The sequence below is a fragment of the Myotis lucifugus genome, unplaced genomic scaffold, assembly GCF_000147115.1.
Source record: "Myotis lucifugus unplaced genomic scaffold, Myoluc2.0 scaffold_11, whole genome shotgun sequence".
Classification (NCBI taxonomy): Eukaryota; Metazoa; Chordata; class Mammalia; order Chiroptera; family Vespertilionidae; genus Myotis; species Myotis lucifugus.
In genome coordinates this window covers 5,391,979-5,415,535 of record NW_005871059.1, presented here as the reverse complement: position 1 = coordinate 5,415,535, position 23,557 = coordinate 5,391,979, and the positions used below count along the sequence as shown (strand labels likewise).

Genomic DNA, 23,557 nt, shown 5'->3' with positions numbered 1-23,557 from the left:
GAAATCATGGGGTGCGGTTTGATTGCAACACCTCCTCTAAACAAGCCAGATATTCAGCACAGCGGTCCTACTTCCTGTGGGGATGAACTTCCCCACCTCCCCGCCCTGCCTTTTATCCATCAGAAGCGGACTTGTTCCACTTCCCCAAGGTAGTAATTTCAGAGTCAGGGGATTTTTGAACGTTTTCTTTTAAGATCAGAAGAGTGGAGCATAGTCATTATTGATTCAAACCCTTTGTCTTTCTTATGTTTAGGGTCTCAACAAAATTATCTCCAAATTTATGAATCCTAAACATATATAGACTTTAGCTTTTTTATTTTTCAAGAGAGGAAATTATAAAATAATATATTTTCATATATACAAGAAGATATCTGATTGGCCTATTTCAACTTAACCAAAATTTAAGAAAGTTCCTAGATAAAGCAAATTAAGAAAAACATAAATCTTATGAGATCAGTTTCAAGTATTTAATCTGTAAATACCAGTCAGTAAAACATAAGATGAATATTTCAGAAAAGCTAGTACTACTGAGGGTAGTAATGGCTTTCCTCAACACCCACTGTGACACATAGATTTCTTATGTATTGTTTCTATTACAAAGAAGGCTGAAAAATAAATAGTTTAATCTACATTTAATAGATGAAAAACTGAAATTGATAGAGGCTGAAGTGACTTACTCAAGAACAGAAGGATTTGTAGGAGGATTCAAATCCTGGTCTCTATTTCTACTCCAAAGCTCAGCTCCCCACTGGGCCTTCCTGCACGTTTTAACATTGCAAGTGGGAGTTTCACTTGGAGCATTTCTGCATCTATAGATCAACACATGAAATATGAGTTTAGAGTATATTTAAGTATGTGTGCAATTTTAATTTTTTTCATGTCTCATTCCTTGTCTAATTAGTCCTATTGATAAGAAAGAGATCTTTTTTTCTCAAACTTCTCAACATTTACAGAGAAGTAGCTCCCTCATTTATAAAAAGTTAATTCCAAAGTAAATCATTGTTTTCAGAAGCATTCAAACCCTCTCTCTCTCTCTCTCTCTCTCTCTCTCAAACACACACACACAGAATTCAAATGAAGTTCAATGTCAAATGGAGGTCATTGACAGTTTACTCTGGAAAACAGACCTTAGCTAAGAGTATGTTTAATATTACATTTGTTAGCCTGTAATATGACAATACTTCCCCAAAACAAAAGCAAGATGTATGCTTTATTCTGTAGGTCAGAAATAAAAATGTGAATACATTATATATAGAATTTAATATTATTATTGGAAGTAGGTTTTTAACTGATTTCTCACCTAAATTACAGTGCCAACAACTGAAAATTAACTAATTAACACTAATGGTTTTTGTCTATAGTTGATGAGATGGATTATCAGCGAAATCTATGCAGTGTGGAAGATATTCAATGGGGCTTTTTTGAACAATAGCTTAAAAGGGACTACAGGGGAACCTCCTGTTCCCATCTGGAAGCCCTGGGAACACATCTACTCTCTGTGCAAAGCTGTGAAGGGTCATATGCCTTTGTACAATAGCTACGGAAAGTATATTGTGAAACTGTACTGGATGGTAAGTTCATGTTCGTGTGCATTGACATTCATTTCCTTTCATATTGAAATATGTCTGCCTACGGGCTGATACCTCGGCTAATACAAACTGATGCAGTTTGTGCAGGATATCAATCCGGTAGCTAGGGGGAGGAAATGTCCTGCATTCGTAATTTGGGATTAATAAGAAACAGTTGTTTCTCCTGTGATACCGGTTCCCGGTGCTTTTTAAACCGGTGCTTCATGAACCAGTTTGTGGTTCAGGCAGGCAGGCTGTGCAGGCAGGTGGACGCACGGGGCTGTCTCCCTTCCTCTTTTCTCTGTGATGTGCTGTCAGGGTCATGAGCAGGAGGAAGTGCTGGAGCAGGGTCCACTCCTCTCCTGGCACTTGCTGCTGTTGAGGAACCTGATCCCATTGTTTTGTGTTTTTTTTTGTTGTTTTTTGTCCTAAACTTGAGATTTGTTTTCATGTCAACAAACCTTACAGTGACACAGAAAGTTTTACCTCTGCCTAAAAGGAAGCCAGTGGGATAGTAAGAAGTACAAATAGAGAATCAAAAACCCCTCCGTTATTAGGACAAAGTAGACTCACACCACAAGTAGCAATGCTAGATTATATTAGACACCTTTGGGTTGTTCATGGGGAAATTTCTCTTTCTAAAGACCCAGAGTCCCAGGCAAGACCAGCTACAGGTCTCCTTGTTCAAAAATTGTTAGAAATTTCAAGGCAGTAATAGCAGCACTTTAAACCAAATATGAGGCCCTTCTGAGTGTGGGGTCTTGTGTGAAAGGTCATATACCCATGAAACTGGTCCTAGTCACTGAGAATGTTCTTGTACATTTGAAGAAGTGGGCAAAGCATGAAGAGTTATACATTCCATTCTACATATCTAGGAACATGACTTTTTCTTAATGAGGCCAAGCCATCCATCTGGCCAGGATACGGGATGTTGAAAGACCAATGCTTAGGAATTAAAAGGACCATTACAGTGGGAAGGTGAAAGTAAAGAAGACAAGTTTAGCTACTATTTTCCAAAATAGGATTTGGGGGTTTGTTTTTGATATTCACAGCAAGACAGTAGACCTTGAAAGTCAAAATATTGTTAGAAAAGCCCAACCTGTGTGACTCAGTGGTTGAGCATCAACCCATGACCAGAAGGTCACAGTTCAATTCTTAGTCAGGGCACATGCCTGGGTTGCAGGCTCAAGGTAGCCAATCAGTGATTCTCTTTCATCATTGATGTTTCTATCTCTCTCCTCTCCCTTCCTATCTCTGAAATTAATGAAGTCATATTTTTTAAAAAGTTATTAAAAGAGAAAATAACTTCTTAAATTCCATTATCTATGTATTTATCATCAGGAGGTAGACTGTGCAGAGGCATGAGAGGGAGGCTATGGCATTGAGAAAGTGGATTCCCAGTAATAATGTTGAGGGATGATGGAAAGAAGGTAAAGAGTGAGGAGGTCAGATGTCTGGGCATTTGGCCCCCAGTTCTGCACATTCACCTAAACCTGACTTGAGATGGAGTTTGAAGTTATTAAGAATTTCAAAACAGCATCAGCAAAACATTAAACCAACGGTATTAGTTTCAACCTCAATCAATCTCTCTCTCTCTCTCTCTCTCTCTCTCTCTCTCTCTCTCTCTCTTTCTCTCCCCCGCCCCCCGCTGTCTCTCTCTCTCTGCTTCCCGACATCCTTCCTTCTTTTCAAATTTCCTTCCAGACAGGGATCAACATTTATTAATACTACATTCCATTTTGCATAGAAAAATGTGATTTATTTCTCTTTATACTGATTCCTAACTATCCCAAACCTACTTTGATTCAGAAAATTTTTTAAAAAAATGTATAGATAACATAGTCAGTCCTTGAGGTCTCAGAGCCTCTCTATATGAAATTTAAAATTCAGATTTTCATTCCAGTTTTTCCCATAAAGGTATTCCCATTATTTCCAGTTTGGATTCTAAGTAAACAGCATCATGGTTCTTTGGCACCAGCCAGACAAGAATGTACTGAGTAGCATAAAGAATAGCGTTATGAAACAGAGCAGTTTTCTCTTCTTTCACTGCAGTGATGACACCACTACTGGGATCTATACAGTCTGGTCATGTACTTTCCAATGTCAGCATTCTCATTCTTTTGGCTCCTTGAAAGAAACAAATTCATTATTGCTTTCCACTTGAAATATTCATTGCTCTTGGCAGCCTTTCCATGATTGTCCCAATGCTTCCATTTGTCTCTGAAGAAACAGAAAACACACACATTGGGACCAATAATTTTCCCCAGTTGCCATCAATCTATTGGTATAAGAAAATGTATTAGTTTTTGTTTCAGATTAAACCTTGTACTTTTTAAGGACAATATTATTGTAGAATTCAGAGGGGTTTTTTTAATAGATTTTTATGGAGAAAGAGAGGGAGAAAGAGAGAGAGAGAGAGAGAGAGAGAGAGAGAGAGATCAATTTGTCGTTACACTTATTGATGCATTTGTTGGTTGATTCTTATATGTGCCCTGACCAGGGATCAAACCTGCAACCTTGGCGTGTTGGGAAGACGCTCTAACCAACTGAGCTACCCGGCTAGAACCTGAATCCAAAGTTTCTTAAACTGTGGAGGTGCAGAAAACCTTAAGTGCTTCCCATGCCCCAGCCCAGACCCCCTGAGTCAATCTCTGGGCAGAACCTGTAGTCTGCATTTGAAGCAAAATCTCTCCCACTGGGGACAATTTTGTTGTTCTTTAAACCATATAAACAAGATATATACCATGATAAACTATTTTTCTAACATGCAATTACTTTTTTTACAAAATGTAAATTTTTAAATTCTTATTTCACTATTATTAACGTTCTACATGTTTTTAGTAAAACAAATTCAAACACTGTTACAATGTTCAGAGTAGAAAATGAAAGTTCCCTGACTCTACCTATATAGACAATCCCAGAAAATGATTTTATGTATATCCTCCTAAACTTTTTTCCTTATAAACATAAGCAAACCTACTATATATAATTTGTAGCACCAATAATATCATGTAGTAGTTATTGTTCTGTAAAGTACTTTTTTCCTAACCATGGACATTTTTTATGCCAGTTTATCTACCTTGTACTCCATTGTTTGAATACAACAATGACTACACATATTTTGCTAATTTCACATTGACAGACATTTATGGACCAGTGTTTCACCAATACAAAAATAATACTGTAAAATAGCATCTTTGCGTATATAACTTTGCCCATTTTCATGACTATTTTTTTCTTGGATTTCTACATGTGTAATTAATTTTTCTGTCAAAATACACGCAAATTCTTAATGCTGATTAGTATACTTAGTTACTCTTTTAATTTGTGTGTACTTTATATTTCATATCATTGGAATTTAAGTCTGTTAATTTTTGAGGGGGAGGGATTTGTCTCCCTTTTCCTATCCTCCTGTGAGTTTCTTGAACATTTCATAGGATTCCATTTTGATTTATCATCTATTAGGAAAGAAAGAAAAAGATATATAACCATTAAACTAGCCAATATAAGTTTAGAGTTACAAGTGTCATACAAAGAAAGCATTTTTTTACTCTATTACTCCTATCTACCTGGGGAAAATATACTGTTCCTTGACTTTTAATTTCAAATGCCTCCTTCCTGTGAAGACATTAGCAAAATTAGTTATACTTTCTTTTCTGGTCCTAGAGCACTTTGAACATATGGAATTTCATATTGTTTGCATATACTTCTTTCCTTGCTAAACTATAAGAATTCAGTGGTATTGGCCCTGAGTTATGTCAGTCTTTGGATTCACAATGCTTATATCACTGCTGAAAATAGTCATTGGGTAAAGGAAGAATTCTATAATAAATTCTATATGTAAAACCAACATTAACAAAAAACTTGGAGTTCATAATCATTAATGTTATCATTGCTTCAAACTTTTAATTATGAAGGAATATGCATATAGGTGAATGTATAATGATTATATTAAATAAGGTATTAATTAACTTCATGTTAAAAATTAGGTCTTTAATTACAAGTGGGAGTAATATGATCATTGGAAGCATAAGATCACTGAGCTTAATAAATAATAATTACTAAAGTTACATTTAGATAATTTTTATTATGACTATATTAAATTATTTAATTATGCTCAAATTCATTCATGGTTGTATATGTTTTGATTCTGTTATTTGAAACACTTTAATTTACTGCATTATGTAGGATGGGACATCCAAGGATATGCTTACCAGACCTCATAAATAAAGACAGATGCTTATCTTTGTCCTTATTTGAATGCACTGTAATTACATTAAGGAAAATAATAAGCCCAAACCCTCAGCCAGAGTAGTATTAAAGACTAGTATGTCAGTCTTTATATGTAAGAAGTTAAAATAAAATTATAAAACAAAAAATATAGAACAGTAAATAATAATGTCAGTAGTATACAAGGTGGGACAAAAGTAGGTTTACAGTTGTTTGTTTGAAAAATAATACAATAATTAATGAATAATAATCCAAGAATAAACTCTGTATCACATACAATTACAAACCTATTTTTGCCCCCCCCACCCCGCCCCCTGCATAATGATGTATGAGTGAAAAGAACATAAATCATGGATGGTATATTTCTTTCTTCTCATTTTTAGGGTTGCTGGAGAAAGATAACCGTTGATGACTTTCTGCCTTTTGATGAAGATAACAATCTATTGCTTCCAGCTACAACTTGTGAACTTGAACTCTGGCCCATGCTTTTGTCTAAAGCTATCATTAAGCTGGCAAATGTTGAGTATGTAGAAAGTGGAATTATCACTCACTTGTATAAAAACAAAAAGGCAAACCACAGTAAAAACAACAGTACCACATCTATATTCCACAGCTTTATTTTTTTGATTAATTTTTAAAAACTTTCTTTTCAAACAGTGTAAATTTTCTTATGTAAAAATGTATAGGCCAAAGTCATTAATTTGAAGTATTGGGTTAGCCAGCAATCAAATAAAATTTCCCCCAGTAAAAGTATTCAAGAAAACTATTCTATACTCAATGCTCTCTGCGAATGGAAAGTCAATCACAGAAATAAATGCTTCAGCTTAAGGGGAGAAAGAAGTTGTTTTGTAGAGGACAATACTGGCTCATCCAAATACTGAATAATATGCTGGGATCCAGTTAAAGGGTTAAGTCTGTCTATGCAACAATAATGTGCTAATTTTGAAAACCCTGAACTGTTTTGAAGGATGCCAAGATGCTGCTCATGATGTTGATAACATTGGTCCCTTTTAATACATTCATGGTGTTAACTATTCATATTTCTTCGATATCCTTATGAAATCTGCTTGCATCCTGCATGACTTGTGCACCAGCATAGATGAGGCATTTCTGCTGTTTATTCTCTCAGACTCCGCGTGCAGAGACCTGTGGTCATTCCATCTCGTCCCTAGTGATGCAAACAGGCTTAGATGCTTGAGCTGCCAATGCATGGTTACTTTGTGCCTTTGCTTGGTGGGAGAATGCTCACTTCCACCACACCAGCTTGAATTTGACACCCTCCTCTCCCCTCACAATGTGTCCTATTTTTTTTTTTTTTTGGCTGTTAGACTTTTAATGGAGGGAAGTACAAAATGCATCAATGCAAAGGACTTTTACATACTAATTAGCAAAATGATTAATGTAAATGTAGGAATACACAGTGTTAAACCTCAAAAACTACAAAGCTTCCTGCAACCTAAGATAATGGAAAGGCTCCCCCCACCCTCCCCTCACAATGTGTCCTAATATCAACAGAACACACTACAGGCTTTAACAGATAGCATCTGCCATTTGCTCAAAGCCCAGCCCTCTCGCTTTCTGTAAACACAGCAAGATCAGTCAGAAGGCAGTTCTGCTCTTCCTGGATTTTCTTGAGCTCAGCTTCCTTTTTCTCCCCCAAGGCTAAACAACAAAACCACTCCTCTGCCAGCCTCTTCATCCCCCCCTTTCTCTTAACAACCCTCCATTTCCTGTTGGGAATTTGTTTCACCCAGCTTGCAGCGCTTCATTTCAATAATTTAAAAGAACAGACTTATCCCATAATTTTTTTGGTGTACTAAGACACATTGCAGTTCATGTGTGACAGTTTGCATGGATTTACAGGTTTTTATAATCTAGTTTTCATAAAACTAACCCTAAAATTAAAAAAAATATGGTGATGCTAGTAATCTCTCTAAATTATGAGATTCTCTCAAGTTTTCTCGTCTGTCATTCAGAGCAAGAGAGAGACCAGTGTCAATCTATTTATTAATTAGTAGTAAATCTTTTTAAAAATATATATTTTATTGATTTTTTTACAGAGAGATAGGGAGAGGGATAGAGAGTTAGAAACATCGATGAGAGAGAAGCATCGATCAGCTGCCTCCTGCACACCTGGGGATGTGCCTGCAACCAAGGCACACGCCCTTGACCAGAATCATACCTGGGACCCTTTAGTCCCCAGGCCAACGCCTAATTGTCAACGCTCTATCCAGTGAGCCAAACCGGCTAGGGTGTAAATCTTAATTTATGTTTTATTTTCTATAAAAATAACTCTAAGGCCCTAGCCAGTTTGGCTCAGTGGATAGAGTGTCAGCTCAGCTCATGGACCCAAGGGTCCCAGGTTTGATTCTGGTCAAGAGCATGTACCTAGGTTGCAGGCTCAATCCCCAGCCCCAGTTCTGGGTGCATGTGGGAGGCAATCAATCGATGTGTCTCTCACATCAATGTTTCTCTCTCTTAGTCTCCCTCCCTTCCACTCTCTCTAAAAATCAATCATCAATGGAAAAATATCCTCGGGTGAGGATTAACAAACAAAAAAATAATTTAAAAGTAACTCTAAGTTCAAAAAATTTTCTTCCTGTAAAATAAATAAATACTCATCCAATATCTTTCTAGGTAGCTGAACACTACTAAGTATTCACACTGGTGACAACTATGTTTATTTTATTTATTTATTTACTTATTTGATAATTTATTAATCCTCACCACAGGATATTTTTTCCATTGATTTTTAGGGAGAGTAGAAGAGAGAGGGAAAGACAGAGAGAAACATCGATGTGAGAGAAACACATCAATTAGTTGCCTCGTTCACGAGCCCAGACCAGGGCCTGGGCCGGAAGGACCCTGCAACCGAGGTAGGTGCCCTTGATTGGAATCAAACCCGGGACCCTTTGGTCTACAAGCCAATGCTCTATCCACTGAGCCAAACAGGCTAGGGCTATGTTTGTTTATTTTGAAAGAAAATAATGTTCTTAATGTTCCTAATTGTCAAACCTCACCTGAAGTTCTGAGAATTAAAGCTGCAAGGCCAGTGAAGCATTACAGGCATGACCTGAATAAATGGAGTAGCATTTTGCCTTTCTTAAAGCTATAGTTCAATAGAATTTTCTAGGAACTTGAGTAATAGAATTATTGTCATTTTTAAATAATAAATAAATCCAGCTTGGAAATAAAGGATCAGACTAAATGTAAGACATTTCTTAGGTTTCCAAATATAAGGGGACAACTTATATTTGTCTACACATTTTTCTCAGATTATATTTATTGTCATATAAGTTTTAGCTTTCTACATTAAAAATTAATATTTAGTAGTTGTTTCAATATCACTGTGAGATATGTAAAGGAAAAAAACATTATTTCTATGAGGCTTTTACAGTCAATTCTTAAATATGATTATCCAAAGAAGAATTTAGACTAAACTATGAATTATCTCAATAGATACTTGTTATCTTTGAGATATGTAGACACATCAATCCATCTATCATCACCATATGGTCAACTAAAGCTGTGACTCCTGGCCAGAAGAGGGATTTGCCTGTTGCTGTAAATGGACTAATCTAGTCAGAAAAAACAACAACAACAAAAACCCAAAAAACTAAAATGAGAAGAGTGACATTTGGTCAATCACAAATGTCATTTGATTTTATCCTATGGTGGCAAATCCACTGGTTTGTATAGGATAGAAGAGCTGTTTGTGGTTTCTCTGAAATTATCTAATAATTTAATTAAGGATGTCTGATGCCCATCTTGACCTGCCATATATGAGACTGACAATACACAGCTTCATAGGCATCTTAGAATAAGTACCAAAACCAGAAACATAAAGTCACTGTTCTATTTTTAAAAGAACATGATAATATATTGAATATATAAAATATATAATATTTTAACATATATCACATGTATGAATATGTTTTATGTATATGACAGCAGTCTTAACATGTCTTTTAAAAATAAAGCTTATAATCATGTTTTGTAAATAGATGTGACATTTTATCATTGGATCTACTTAAGTGCTTTACCAAAACAAGTAATCTAACTATTGGAATAATATTTTCTTGTGCTATAATGTTTAACCAGTATGACCCCTACATTCATTATTATATCACTATTTAATAGAGATTCCTACTTTTTATATACCTCTCTGTGTTTTCAAATTTTATTAACTATACTACTGTGCATTTGCTTCTTTAGCATCCATATAGCAGAGAAGAGAGAGCTGGGAGAGTCCACCATTATTCACGCACTTACAGGATGGTTACCGGAAGTCATTCCTCTCCAGTAGGTTTGACCATTAACTTTCTTGTGCATTTTTTTCTTTCTCCCCTTGTAAAGTTTCTTTTACCAAAACATTTGTACTTTTTAAGGAAATTTCAAGAAAAGTTACATTTTATAAAAATGTTGGGGAGAACATTTTATAGTTTTATATAAAATTCTTTGAGAATTTCAAAGTAAATTCTGTTTCCTTACATATATATTGTAAATTTAGTCCTATAATATCTGAATTACAAATATTAAAATAATGTTATTAGACATTATGCACTTTAATATATTATTTCTAATTAAAAACCACAGTCCTGAAAAGATTATCTTATTTAATCATCCATATAACCCCATCAACCAGGTATATATCATTATAAGTGAGAAACTAAAGCTCAGAGTGTTTGACCAAAGCTGTTCATATTGTTCCTGGAGGTGATAAAATTGGAATCTAAGTATTTTTGAGCATGTCATCAATTCAGATGTTGATTTTTACAAGAAGATCAAAGCCACATACAGTTATCAATTTGCATCATCATTGATTGACCTTTGGCTGATGTTGGGAAGTTACCGCTCCTCAGGGTCCAGCTTAGAGGGATTGAAGACAGCCCTCATAACTTGAATATTAGATATATGATTTGCAAATATTTTCTCCCATTCTATAGGTTGCCTTTTCATTTTTTTTGCTGGTTTCCTTTGCTGTGCAGAAGCCATTTAGTTTCATGTAACTTTCCTTTATTTTTGCTTTTGTTGCCTTGGTGTCAAATCCAAAACCTCATTGTCAAGACCAATGTCAAAGGTCTCACCACCTATATTTTCTATGGAAATTTTATGGGTTTTAGGTCTTATATTCAAGTCTTTAATCCAGTTTGAGTTGATTTCTATGTATGGTGTAAGATAATGGCCTAACTTCATTCTTTTGTATGTGGTGGTTCAGTTTTTCCAGCACCATTTATTGGAGAGACTATACTTTCCACATTGTATATTCTTGGCTTTTATTTTTGTCATGAATTAATTGACTGTATATGTGTGAGTTTATTTCTGGGCTTTCTATTCTGTTTCATTGATCTATGTGTCAGCACTAAATAGAATGTTAGCTGTGGGCTTGTCATATATGGTCTTTACGTTGAGATATGCTCTTTCTACACTCAAGTAGTTGAGAATATTTATCATAAATGGATGATGCATGACAAAGGGCACATAAAGATAACACCTGCCCTCCGGCCTGTGGAGAGAATTACAGTTGGCCCTTAGCTGTGTGTTTAATTATAAGCCTGCCCCTCAGGCCAATGCATTAAAATAAGCAAATAAGCCTCTTCCATAGAAAGTTTGCTGCCTCTGCACTGGGCTTGGGGTGGGCAAGTCTGTGGGAGCTTTTTAAGAACCATTTCTGTGGTTACTATGGCCTCATGGGTCTTGGATGCAATCCCCATGGGCTTTCAAAGCTAGATGTTTTGTGGGATCATTTATTAGGTGAAGGTTTTAAAAGTTTGGGTGCCAGATGTGAGTTTCAAACCCTTTGCACCTCAGGGATAAACTCAGGGTTGTGAGTTGCCTCCAGTTGTGGGTCACCATGCTGGGTTTATGGCGATATTGTGTCTCAGTCTCTCCTACTTGCATCCATGTGGGTTCATTCTCATTCGCCAGCTGTGTAGGAGCCACTCAGTTACTTTCCTCCCCCGCCCCCCACCCCCTAGAGGTAACTGTTTTATATCTACCTGTAGATTCAGGGTAGTCATGGGAATGGATGAGTTCCGGGTCCTCCTATGTCTCCATTCTGAACCAGAATTCCTTGTTTGGTCTCTTTCCATCAGCAAAACCCAGCACATCATAGGCACTCAATTAGAATTTGTTTAATCAGTGAATATATAATGGTGTTTTAAACTAATATTTGAAATTAACTATTGAAATTAGTCTTTTAAGATAGTAAGTTGATTTTTTTTCTGTCAGTAATTTCTTGATGTGGAGTTTAAATCTTAATTTGAAAATTAGTGTTGATGTGTTTTATCAAAGCCCACGATATATGGACAAAGTCTGGGAGCTCTTGAAAGAAATATTGCCTGAATTTAAGCTGACAGATGAATCCAACTCTGAGAGCAAAATAACAGAGGTAGATAGCAAATTAAAAGATGCAGGAAAAGAAGTGAATTATGGCAAAGAAGTGAAAGATGGCAAAGAAGTGAAAGATGGCAAAGAAGTGAAAGAAGGCAAAGAAATGAAAGATGGCAAAGAATTCAAACCTGAAACTTCAGTTACAACACTAAAAACACTTGAAAAAAGTGACAAAGCTCCAAAGGGTAAGACATTATATATCATACATTATTTAATATGGATATTGTATATAAATGCTTTACAAACACATTGCTGAATTTAATGGTTCTTCATTGTTATTATCGTGTATTAAATGTTGTGGAAATAATTAAGATCCTTCCTTGATAGGATTTCAGAACTTCTAAGGGTATTTGCTACATGTTAACTATTGTTTCATATTTTACTCTCTTTAGAAATCAAAGGAAATTATACAATTTGATGATACTAAATTAACATAGTATTAATATAGGAAGAGACATTAAGTTTTCAAGTTTCATCAAACACATCTTTCTTGTATGTTATATGTAGGGTACAATGAACCAAAATAGCAAGGGACAAAGTGGTCCTGTTTATTTTTTCAGGAAATGTGAAATGACCAGGGATTAGATGATGATTCATTGATTATTTATTGTAAAGTGGAAGTTCAAATTTGAGAAGAAAAAATTCTAGTTGGTTTTTTTTTTACAAGTGTAGGATTATTTATTCTCTTAAGGCAGGAAAGGTATTGAGTAATTTTTTATTTCTAAAATATTTTATATAGCTATGTAAATAAGCAATAATGCTTGTTAAATATTCTAGAAAATACTCAGCTGTCTTTATATTTTGATCTTTCAAATATTTATGTTTTAGAAAATATTGACATTCTATCCAATTATTTCATATCAGGGTCTTATCTACAGTACAGTGCATAGAAATTATTACTGTAAATGTTCCTCAAAAATATACCAAGACCAAGTGTGTGAGTGATATCTGCTTATCATAGGCCCTTTTTGAAATGACCTAATATGCACTAGTATGAAAGAAAGCAAAAAAAAAAAAGCCTGATCAAATTTGTTTTATCTAGTATATCCCCAATTAATTTCAACTGACAAGCCCTTTCTCACATATCACAAATTAACATTTATCTATCCACCCATTCATCCAATATACAATTTACTGAGTATAATTCCAATAAATGTTCCCGGGATTAGTGATAACTTGTTGAACAAAATCAGATAAGAAAGGTACTTCCTGAATCTTATTGTCTAGGGATAGAGACTAATATTCACTTAAAAATCATAACCACTTATTAACAAATAAGCCTTAAATGGAAATGAAGGAAACTATGGGAGTTCATATAGGGGACCTAGTCTATGGTGTAGGGAAAGAATTTCCTAAGGAATTTTGAGCTGATTTTGCAAAGATGAGAGGAATATCAAGAAGATGGGGGGCTGTGGAAGAAAGAGTATTCTAAGTAGAGGAAATAGCAGATATACTAGTAAAGGCTATAAGACAGTAGGAAGAATGACAGTTTGGAAGACCTGGCAGAAGCTATATTTAGCTAGAGGAAAGGATGTGAGGATTAAAGGATGGTTTGAGAAAACCTGGAGAAGTAGGTAGGAGAATGATCATATAAAATCTTCTAGGTTGCCGTAACCAGTTTGGCTCAGTGAATAGAGCCTCTGCCTGCGGACTGAAAGGTCCCAGGTTCAATTCCGGTCAAGGGTATGTACCTTGGTTGCGGGCACATCTCCAGTAAGAGGTGTGCAGGAGGCAGCTGATCGATGTTTCTCTCTCATCGATGTTTCTAACTATCTCTCTCCCTTCCTCTCTGTAAAATAAATCAATAAAATATATATAAAAAATAAAATAAAATCTTCTAGGTCATGTTAAGATTATTGATCTTTATCATAAGAAAAACTGACAGCTAATGAAGAACAGACTAGAATCTGCATGATCTAAATCACATTTTAAAAACAATATCATGGTTTTTTGAAAAGAAAAGACCTTAGGGTGAGGTCGGGACCTTGAGGTCTGGTGACATGAGTGTATATAAAAAAACGGTTTGGAGACTCTTGTAATAGCTCATGTTAGAGACAATGGTAGCTGGGAGTGGGTAGTAGGGTAGTAACAGTGAATAAGGTGAATAATTTGAGAGATATTTAAAAAGTAAAAAACATGGTAGCTGAAATGGAGATGATGGTGGATACTGAAAAACGAATAGTTTTATGAGGAGAGATCATAAAATGATTTTGAACATATTAAATTTGAGATATGCTATGAGTTCCGGGGTGGCAATACACCAGGGGTCCTCAAACTTTTTAAACAGGGGGCCAGTTCACTGTCCCTCAGACCGTTGGAGGGCCGGACTATAGTTTAAAAAAAAAAAAACTATGAACAAATTCCTATGCACACTGCACATATCTTATTTTGAAGTAAAAACAAAACAAAACAGGAACAAATACAATATTTGTATTTGCATGTGGCCCGCGGGCCGTAGTTTGAGGACCCCCTGTAATACACGTTTTGGAATCATTGACAAATGCATGCTAAGTTAAACTATGAATGATAGTCTCAAGAAGACAACATAGAATAAGAAGACGTGGCTGCCTGAGACTGAGCTTTAAAGAAACTAAGCATCTGAGAGCCAGGAACACAATGATGATCTGGCAAAGGAGGCTAAGGGATGGCCAGAGAAGCAGGAGGAAAACCAGCAGAGCATGATGCTACTGAAGTCAAAAGAAGGGAGTTTCAAGAATCAGAAAGATAGTCTGTGTCAAATAGTGAGAGTTGAAATACGGTGGGAACTCAGATTTCCCTGTTGAATGTTGTGATGTGAAGGTCATTGGGCACTGGTGGAGGATGGGAGTGGAAGGCATATTGAGAGCGTTAAGAAGTAAGTGCAAAGTAAAATAATGTCCAAACAACCCTGTTAGAAGTTTGTGAACAGGAAAGCTACAAAGAGGAACCGGACAGGGAATATGTGGACCTACATGGGATACTTATGTTTTAAACTACTGAAGGAGAACTAAGTATTTTTAAGTGAAGACATGAAAGAATCCAGCTGAGATTACAGCAATAGTGTATGTTTCCTGAGAAGGCAGGGAAAGGAGGACAGGAGTCCAGGTGGGAGAGGTTGGACCCATCCAGGGGAGCAGGCGCTCCTCCATTCTACCAGGTGGGTGCATGCCACGGGAGGGGACAGGCGCAAATGTTGGGGGGTGAATGGGTTACATAGGGAGAAGCTGAGAGTTTCTCACTAAAGGCTTCTATTTTTCTCTCTATATAAGTAGCTTATCGATGAGCCGAGAGTGAGGTGGAGGTGGAAGATGAAGGTTCTCATGGTGATTTAAATTAGATGTAGCAGAGGTTTGCCGAACTAGGGAAAGGTTATCTCCAGTAGGACTCAGCTGCTAACTTTACCTAAGGTGATATTTGCTAGATGAGTGGCATGAAATGGCAGAGGAGCAACACATGTGGGTAAACACTGTTGTATATTGTCCAAATTGCTAGGTGAAAGAGTGTATTTTTTCTATTTGTAAGTTTTATTATAAATTATATTTTCTGAATTCTGAATAGGAGTTTGAAGGCTTTAAAGTCCTATTTTAAAATCATACATGAAATTATATATTTCTACCTAAAATTAATTTTATTGAGTGAAATCAAATATTTATAGAAACCCAAGGTGTAAAATTTGATAACTTGTATTTATACTTTAGTTTCCTAGTTATATGTCTCCTCCTGCACTTAAAAGTTATCAGTTATCTTCACTTTTGTATCTCGCATAGGTGCTAAATCTACTATAAAAGCTAAGATATAAGACAGGTGTACATTTTAGGGTAAGGAATAGTGCAGGTTGTTAATATCACAGTTTTTATGCAAATTGAAAAAAATAACCTGATTACAAATTTAGCAGGTGCTGAAAGAATAAAAAGGCAGAAATCTGATTTTTTGTTTCAGAATTGAATTGACTTCATTAGGGAATAAAAAATCTTGGATTTTTAATTTTCAATCTTTATACTAAATTTTTTCTTTTTAAATTAGAAAAATAATTACAGTTTGCATTCAATATTATTCTGTATTAGTTGCAGATGTACAGCATAGTGGTTAAAAATCAGGTACTTTACAGAGTGGTCCCCCGATATTTCAGGCACTCACGTGGCCCCATACACAGCCATCATGATATTATTGACTATATTCCCATGCTGTAACCTACATCTCCATGACCATTCTGTAACTACCGATTTGTACTGCTTAATCCCTTCACCTTTTCCACGTAGCTCTCAACCCCTCTCCCCTCTGACAACAGCCAATCTGTTCTCTGTATCTTTGAGTCTGTTTCTATTTTGTTTGTTTATTTTCTTCTTTATATTCCACATATAAGTGAAATCATATGGTATTTGTCTTTCTCTGACTCATTTCACATAGCATAATACCCTCTAGGTCTATCTAAGCTGTCAAAAAAGGTAAGATTTCATTCCTGTTTATGGCTGAGTAGTATTCTGTAGTGTTCCATTGTGTATATGTACCATACTTTTATTTATTTTTTAGTTGAAGGCAAACGCGTTTTATAGAAATGTAATTGAAAATTCAAAGGGTGCATATAGTTCTGTGTGTAGGGTGTGATTAAGAAAGTCATTTTGGCCATAATGTATTGGGTTAGGCATTCAGTTTTCACCAGAAGATATTCTGGAGACAGCAGGCAATATTTTCTTGAGATGTAGGGCCCCAAATAAAAAAGATCTGAAAAGTCTCCACATTTAGAACTCAACTTTAAGAATATGATTAGTTGTACTTTGATTTTTCCTTTTAAAATGAGAAACATAGCCTGTAATTTTATATACAAAAATCATATATCAAATTATCACCTACATTGAACATAAATTGATGTGTAGTCAATAATAAATAGTGCTGCAGGTCTTTCACAATACACATTGATTTTCAAAATTTTGTCTTGCTTTATTTTAATGTTTCTAACTAGAGGTGAATAGTGTTTGAGGGAATTTGTGGCTATTGTGTTTGAGGTTTTATAATTAAAAGATTTATTATGTTTTTTAATATGTTAGAGAAAGCAGATATAAGAGACATTGGGAAGAAAAGGAGTAAAGATGGAGAAAAGGAAAAGGAAAAATTTAAATGGTCGTTTCATGGTTCCAGACCCTCATCAGATGTCCAGAACTCTCTGCTGTCTCTGTCGGACTGTAAGCGCTCAGTCTCCTAGACTATGGACTACTTTAGCTGTTTCCTGAAATGTTGAAGCTCTGTGGAGCATAGAAACATATCTCCTGTATAGACATCCTATATACTAAAAGGCTAAAAGGCAAATCGAACAAACGGCAGAATGACTGGTTGCTATGACACACACTGACCACCAGGAGGCAGACGCTCAACACAGGAGCTGCCTCCTGTTGGTCAGTGTGCTCCCACAGGCCAGAAGCCGGGCTTATGGCTGGTGAGTGCAGCGGCGGTGGCGGGAGCCTCTCCTGCCTCCACAGCAGCACTCAGGATTTCCAACTGTTGGCTAAGGCCCAGTCAGACATCCCCCAAGGACTCCCAGACTGCAAGAGGCGCAGGCTGGGCTGAGGGACCCTCCAAGTGCACGAATTTCATGCACCTAGCCTCTAGTATCTAAATAAGCATGTGTAAAGTTGCCTGTAAGGTTCCACATATGAGACAATAGTGAAGGCTGTCCAAATTCTCATGGCATAACAGTCACAGGAGAAGGAAGACATATACTAACATATATTATATATTAGCAGATTATAAAATTTATATTACTATACACAAGTAAAATATGTTGTATATTCTATATAAGGTACATATATTAATATACAATCATACAAAGTATATAAATATTAGCATATGTATTATATATTAGTATATGTCTTCTGTATGAATTATATGTAGCATATATAACATTTTAAGATTATATAACATATACCCATTATCTTTGTTGTTTTTTTAAAAAATGTTTTTATTTACTTTAGAGAAGGAGGGAGAGAGAGAGAGTGAGAAATAGCAAGCAGCTGCCTCCTGCACACCACCTGTTGGGGACCGAGCTCCCAACCCAGGCATGTGCCCTGAGAGGAATTGACCCAGTGACCTCTCCATGTATGGGAAGATGCTCAACTGAGACACACTAGTCAGGGCATATTATACACATTGTCTTTTTTTAAGACTATATTTCTACTATTGGGTCATCTATCTTGGTGCTTCCAGAATGTAGGTTCTAATTTTCAGCTTTCCGTTCATTCCATGGTTGGAAGCACATCCCTTTACTTCCAGCACTATGCTTTATCTAGTTTTTCTTTTCATTTTGTCTTCTTCCTTAACACATTATTATGGTTTTGTAAGGACATTTTAATAATTATGACTTTTTATAATTACAGAAACATGTCTGGTGGTTTGTTAGAGAAAAGAGTCACTAGTCATATTTTAAATTCTGTATTAAAAATTGTTTTCTTCTTTTGATGCCTTAAGCAATCTTTTTGGATAGTAGATGGCATGACATTCCCAAAGTTACTGATAATTCATCATCACTGTGAAAATGACTAAACCTTTCTCTGAGTTTCTTTCTTTGGGAAAATAAAGTTAACAATGCCTTTTTCCCTCTACCAAATTAAGAGATAAGGTTAATCTCAAGATACAGAATATGGTTTAGAATTTGGGCTGTGGATAATACTGCCTGGGTTCAGATCCCTGCTCCATGAAAATCATACAAAGTTTAATTTTTTCATGTAAAAATATGTTTTTACAACTTTATTATATTTTACAATTAATCCATTTAAGGAAGATTCTGGTTCATGTCTAATTTATATTTTGTGTCTCTAAAGATACTATTCTCAATTAACACATCTAACACAGTTAAATGTAAATGCTCAAATTAGTAAAGAAATAACACAAAACTTTTAATTAAAAATAAAAATAATAAAGGAAAATAAATTATATTATTTTGGCCAGAATCTTTAAAGAACAAAAGGACACCCAATCAAATATAGAAATATCAGGGATGTTAAGGAACATGTTAATAAATAAGTGATGCTCAGAAGCAAAGTCTAAAAGCATTAAACATTTCAAACTAAGTTACTTATGTTTTCCTTCTTCCTGGACGTATTCATTTATTTATAATTTTTTATTCCTTTTCTTTAGTTTTTATTGATTTCAGAGAGGAAGGGAAAGGGAGAGAGGAGAGAGAGAGAGAGAGAGAGAGAGAGAGAGAGAGAGAGAGAGAGAGAAACATGAATGATGAAGAGAGTCGCTGATCAGCTGCCTCCTGCATGCCCACTACTGGGGATTGAGCCCACAACCTGGGTATGAGCCCTGACCGGCAATTGAATCGTGACCTGCTGGTTCATGTGTTGATGCTCAACCATTGGGCCATGAAATGACATGAAAACTCCTGCACTTCTTTAAATTCAAAATAAAGATCTTTTAGCTATGAAAGCTAAGAAATGTCACAATGTTAAAATCATTCATTTGAACATAATTATTTGTAGACCATCTTAAGTTAGATTGACTGATGACTAGTAAGTCTATGTCAGTGATGGCGAACCTTTTGAGCTCGGTGAGTCAGCATTTTGAAAAACCCTAACTTAACTCTGGTGCCGTGTCACATATAGAAATTTTTTGATATTTGCAACCATAGTAAAACAAAGATTTATATTTTTGATATTTATTTTATATATTTAAATGCCATTTAACAAAGAAAAATCAACCAAAAAAATGAGTTCGCGTGTCTCCTCTGACACACATATCATAGGTTCGCCATCACTGTTCTATGTGATAACATTTTTACAGTGAGATAAAATGATTTTTGAGCAACTAAATGGTACTATGATGAAGGTAAAATTAATGAGATATTCTATAAAATGAATGCACATGTTTATTTTAAAAATTTAGAATCACTTATCTATTTTTTACCAGCAAAGATAAGGAATTATCTTTAATTCTAATTTTTTAAGCTTTAATTCTATCTTAATGTTCATTAAGGAATTTTGGAATGAACTACTGACAGACCCATTAGGACACCATATATGCTTGCTTTTGCAGGTTCTTCAGGAATACAGTCCCCTCACATGGTTGTGTATGCTACCTTTATTCCTCTCTATTTGTTTGAAAAGAGGATCTTTTCACTAGAGATGATGGTGAGTACTCACGTCCAGGAGGCACAGTATCATTTATGGTTTGTGTGTGTGATTACGTCCTGTGATAGAAGGAAGTCTGCCATACAACAAGGGCAATACCGTCAAGCTAATAGGACATAATGTGCCATTATGAATATATAGTACCAGTGTCTCTGTTTTAATTCAAAGTTAATTCACTTTAGCATGGGTAAATCTAAGTGTGCTTCCCAGCCCTCCCTCCAACTTGAGCCTCTTGTGAAGATCTTAATAGGCCATCTCAGCCCTAGTTTGTTGTTTGTTCGGTCGGTTGTTTTTAATTCCTTTTTTTATGGCACTGACTAAGGTGCTATCTTAGATATTTCCAAGAGATTAAATGCTCCAACACCAAGGGCTACAAAACAGTATGAGCCATGCTTTTGGAGTCCATGGTCTCAAGTAGAGGAACCACTTAAACACTTTTAAAGCTGAAAAATGTAAGGATGGATGAAGGCATTACCAAAAGAAAAGGGTGCAAAAGAATCCCTGTGAACTTCTTTCTGGCATCCTCCTTAAAAACTAACATTTAAGCACAACGTTAAGTTTTGAATTTAAAACTTGAAAAAAATGACATTTATTCACTAATTCAACAGATATTTATTGTTATTCTAATGAGCTAGGCTCTGAGCATGATGAACAAGATTAACAAAGTGCCTCCCACCTCTCTGCCCCCAGAAAGTTTAGTCTAATGAGGAAGGCAGACAAGCAAACTACAGCAATGAAGTTAGAAAACTGGTCCGAGAGCCCACGAGGTGCCTGGCCTATGGTAGTGATGGTGTTCAAATAATGAGTTGGATGAGTGACCGAATGGATGGGAAACTGAATATGGCACACAGAGCAGAAACACGTCTTCCTGTTGGCTACAGAAGTCTTCCCAAAGAAGAAATGCCTAAGCTGTGGCCTTAAGAAGTTAGCCTAATAAATAGGAAAAACGCTCAAAGCAGAGGAAAGCCTGAGGGTGAAGGAGAACCCACTGGGTTCAGGGAACTGACCAGAGGTTGAATAGATGGCAAGGGAAACATCTTAGAGGCAACTTGAGAAGTGAAAGGGAGTCAGGACAGAAAGAGAATTATTATTCCTCCTGACAATGGCTTCAGGGACTCGAGGCTCAGGAATTAGCCCAGTGTCTGTAGCAGTAATTAAATGAACTTCAAAGCTGTAATGAACTGACTGTACTGTCACAGTTTTCCTAACTTGACTGCTAATTATTTTATATTACCCACTAGGATGGTCTAGTTCTCCTGGTAAAAATCAAAATTCAATGGAGATATAATGTTTTAAAGATAAATCTACTGGAAAAAAGTATCTGTTCTAATAGAATTTTGTTCAATGGAGTACATTGATAAAAATTATAGCCCCAAAGATAATGAGCCCAACATATAAAATAAAGACAATACCTTATATTTTTTGGTCCAGAATACAGAAAAGACAGCAAAACTTGGGAAGGAAAAATGTGCCATGAGAATTCCACATTTCCCCCATCTTCTTGCTCTTGGGTATTCTAAATGCATTTAGTTTTATTTAAATGGGTCCTAAAAAGGCCTCTCCCATCTGCTCAAACCCTACTTTTGGAATATTTGAGGTGGGCTGGGAAAAGGAAGTGAAAGGGTCTTATGGGCAAGGAAACTTCAATTCATTAATTATTTTTAAATATTTTTAAGTGCCTAGTTAGCATTTCATTAGACCAGTGGTTCTCAACCTTTCTAATGCCGAGACCCTTTAATACAGTTCCTTGTGTTGTGGTGACCCCCAATTTTATTGTTACAAATTGAACATAATTAAAGCATAGTGATTAATCACAAAAACAATACGTAATTATATATGTGTTTTCCGATGGTCTTAGGTGACCCCTGTGAAAGGGTCATTTGACCCCCAAAGGGTCACATCCCACAGGTTGAAAACCGCTGCATTAGACTGTTTCACTATTCTAAATTCCTCTCTGTCCTTAATTCTAATCAAAGGAAACTTGAGATCCTTTAACAAAGCTTCTCAATATCAAACTATAACTACTAATAGCATTACCTTACATCATTCAGCAATATTGTGTGTTAGAAATAAAATGAAGCATGAGAAATTGGCTTATATACCTTAAATCCAGCTAGTTAGTACTTTTTCAGATTATTCAAACAATACAATACGTACTAATATCAAAACTTAATTATTTCACACAATAACTTACACTTTCAAAATATTTTAAATTGTTTTGTTTTGTAATGTTTGACAGCTCAAAAACAGAAAGTAAATAGACTACAATTTTGGTTGAAATTGTTAGAAAGGATTGAGATTTGCACTAAATTTTATGAATAGTAAACTATCTTAGAAATATGCAGTTTATAAAGACCACTTGGAGTATGATTTCTATTTTTGATATTACTTCAATGTAGATTTTGTAGCAATATAATTTTTGTTACAATAACTGAGGCATTATCTTTTTAAATAGCAGTCATAAATTTTATAATAAATTCCCATGAAAAGAATTACTTTAAAGTATTGGGAAATTTCTAAAATTTGACAGGTTAAAACTGTAGGAAAAAAGTTAAACTTTAGAACATGCATAAAAGTAATTTTTAAGCTACTATTAGGCATAATTCCAGAGTTTCTGATTTTTTTCAATAAATTACTAACATTTCACAAAAGAGATTAAGTGGATGTGACAATTTTATTTTTTATTTAGTCCTTTTAAAAAAAATCACTGTCTCTTTATTTTGAATATTTATAACACTTTTAATGGCTCACCTGGACTCAATAGCACCTGGATGGACTCCTTACAATTATTGTTACAATGATTAACTAACCCCAGGATTCAGGAGGAACTGTCCTATCTTACAGAGGCCCCGCCCCCTCCCAATTTGGTGTCTCCCTGAAGTTTAGATTGAGCTATAGAGAGAGTCACAAGAGCAAGGCATGTTCTAGCCGAGGCAATGATTTGGAGTAGCCTGAAAGGTGGGCTTCTGGTCCTGACGACAGCTTTATAAATTTACATTTTCAGGCATTTCTATTCCCATAGAGATCTATGATGCAAAATCGCCAGGAGAATAACAGTTACTGGTAAAACTGACTTTAATGTAGTGAATATTTTATTTTACTTTAACAGTTTCAACATTTAGACTGTGAGCATCAGAATTTGACTACAGTGTAAATTCCTTTCATCTTCACATTCTTCTTGAGTTCTTATGGCCTATCTCAGCTATCAGTCACTAACTGAAGTTCTGCTTCAGTATTACTCGGAATTGCTCCAAAGCCGAGTGG

The 23,557-nt window shown here is 35.5% G+C and overlaps 1 protein-coding gene across 1 annotated transcript in view; it reads left to right on the top strand.

Moving 5' to 3' along the window:
* The window catches only part of ADGB (androglobin), a 109,029-nt gene that overhangs the window by 6,591 nt on the left and 78,881 nt on the right, over positions 1–23,557 (top strand). Inside the window, exons 5-10 of the mRNA XM_023750094.1 lie at positions 1,362–1,571; positions 6,182–6,321; positions 10,014–10,100; positions 12,093–12,376; positions 17,216–17,350; positions 20,199–20,293. Of these exons, the coding sequence (XP_023605862.1) occupies positions 1,362–1,571; positions 6,182–6,321; positions 10,014–10,100; positions 12,093–12,376; positions 17,216–17,350; positions 20,199–20,293 (951 nt within the window). The remainder of the gene's footprint in view (positions 1–1,361; positions 1,572–6,181; positions 6,322–10,013; positions 10,101–12,092; positions 12,377–17,215; positions 17,351–20,198; positions 20,294–23,557) is intronic.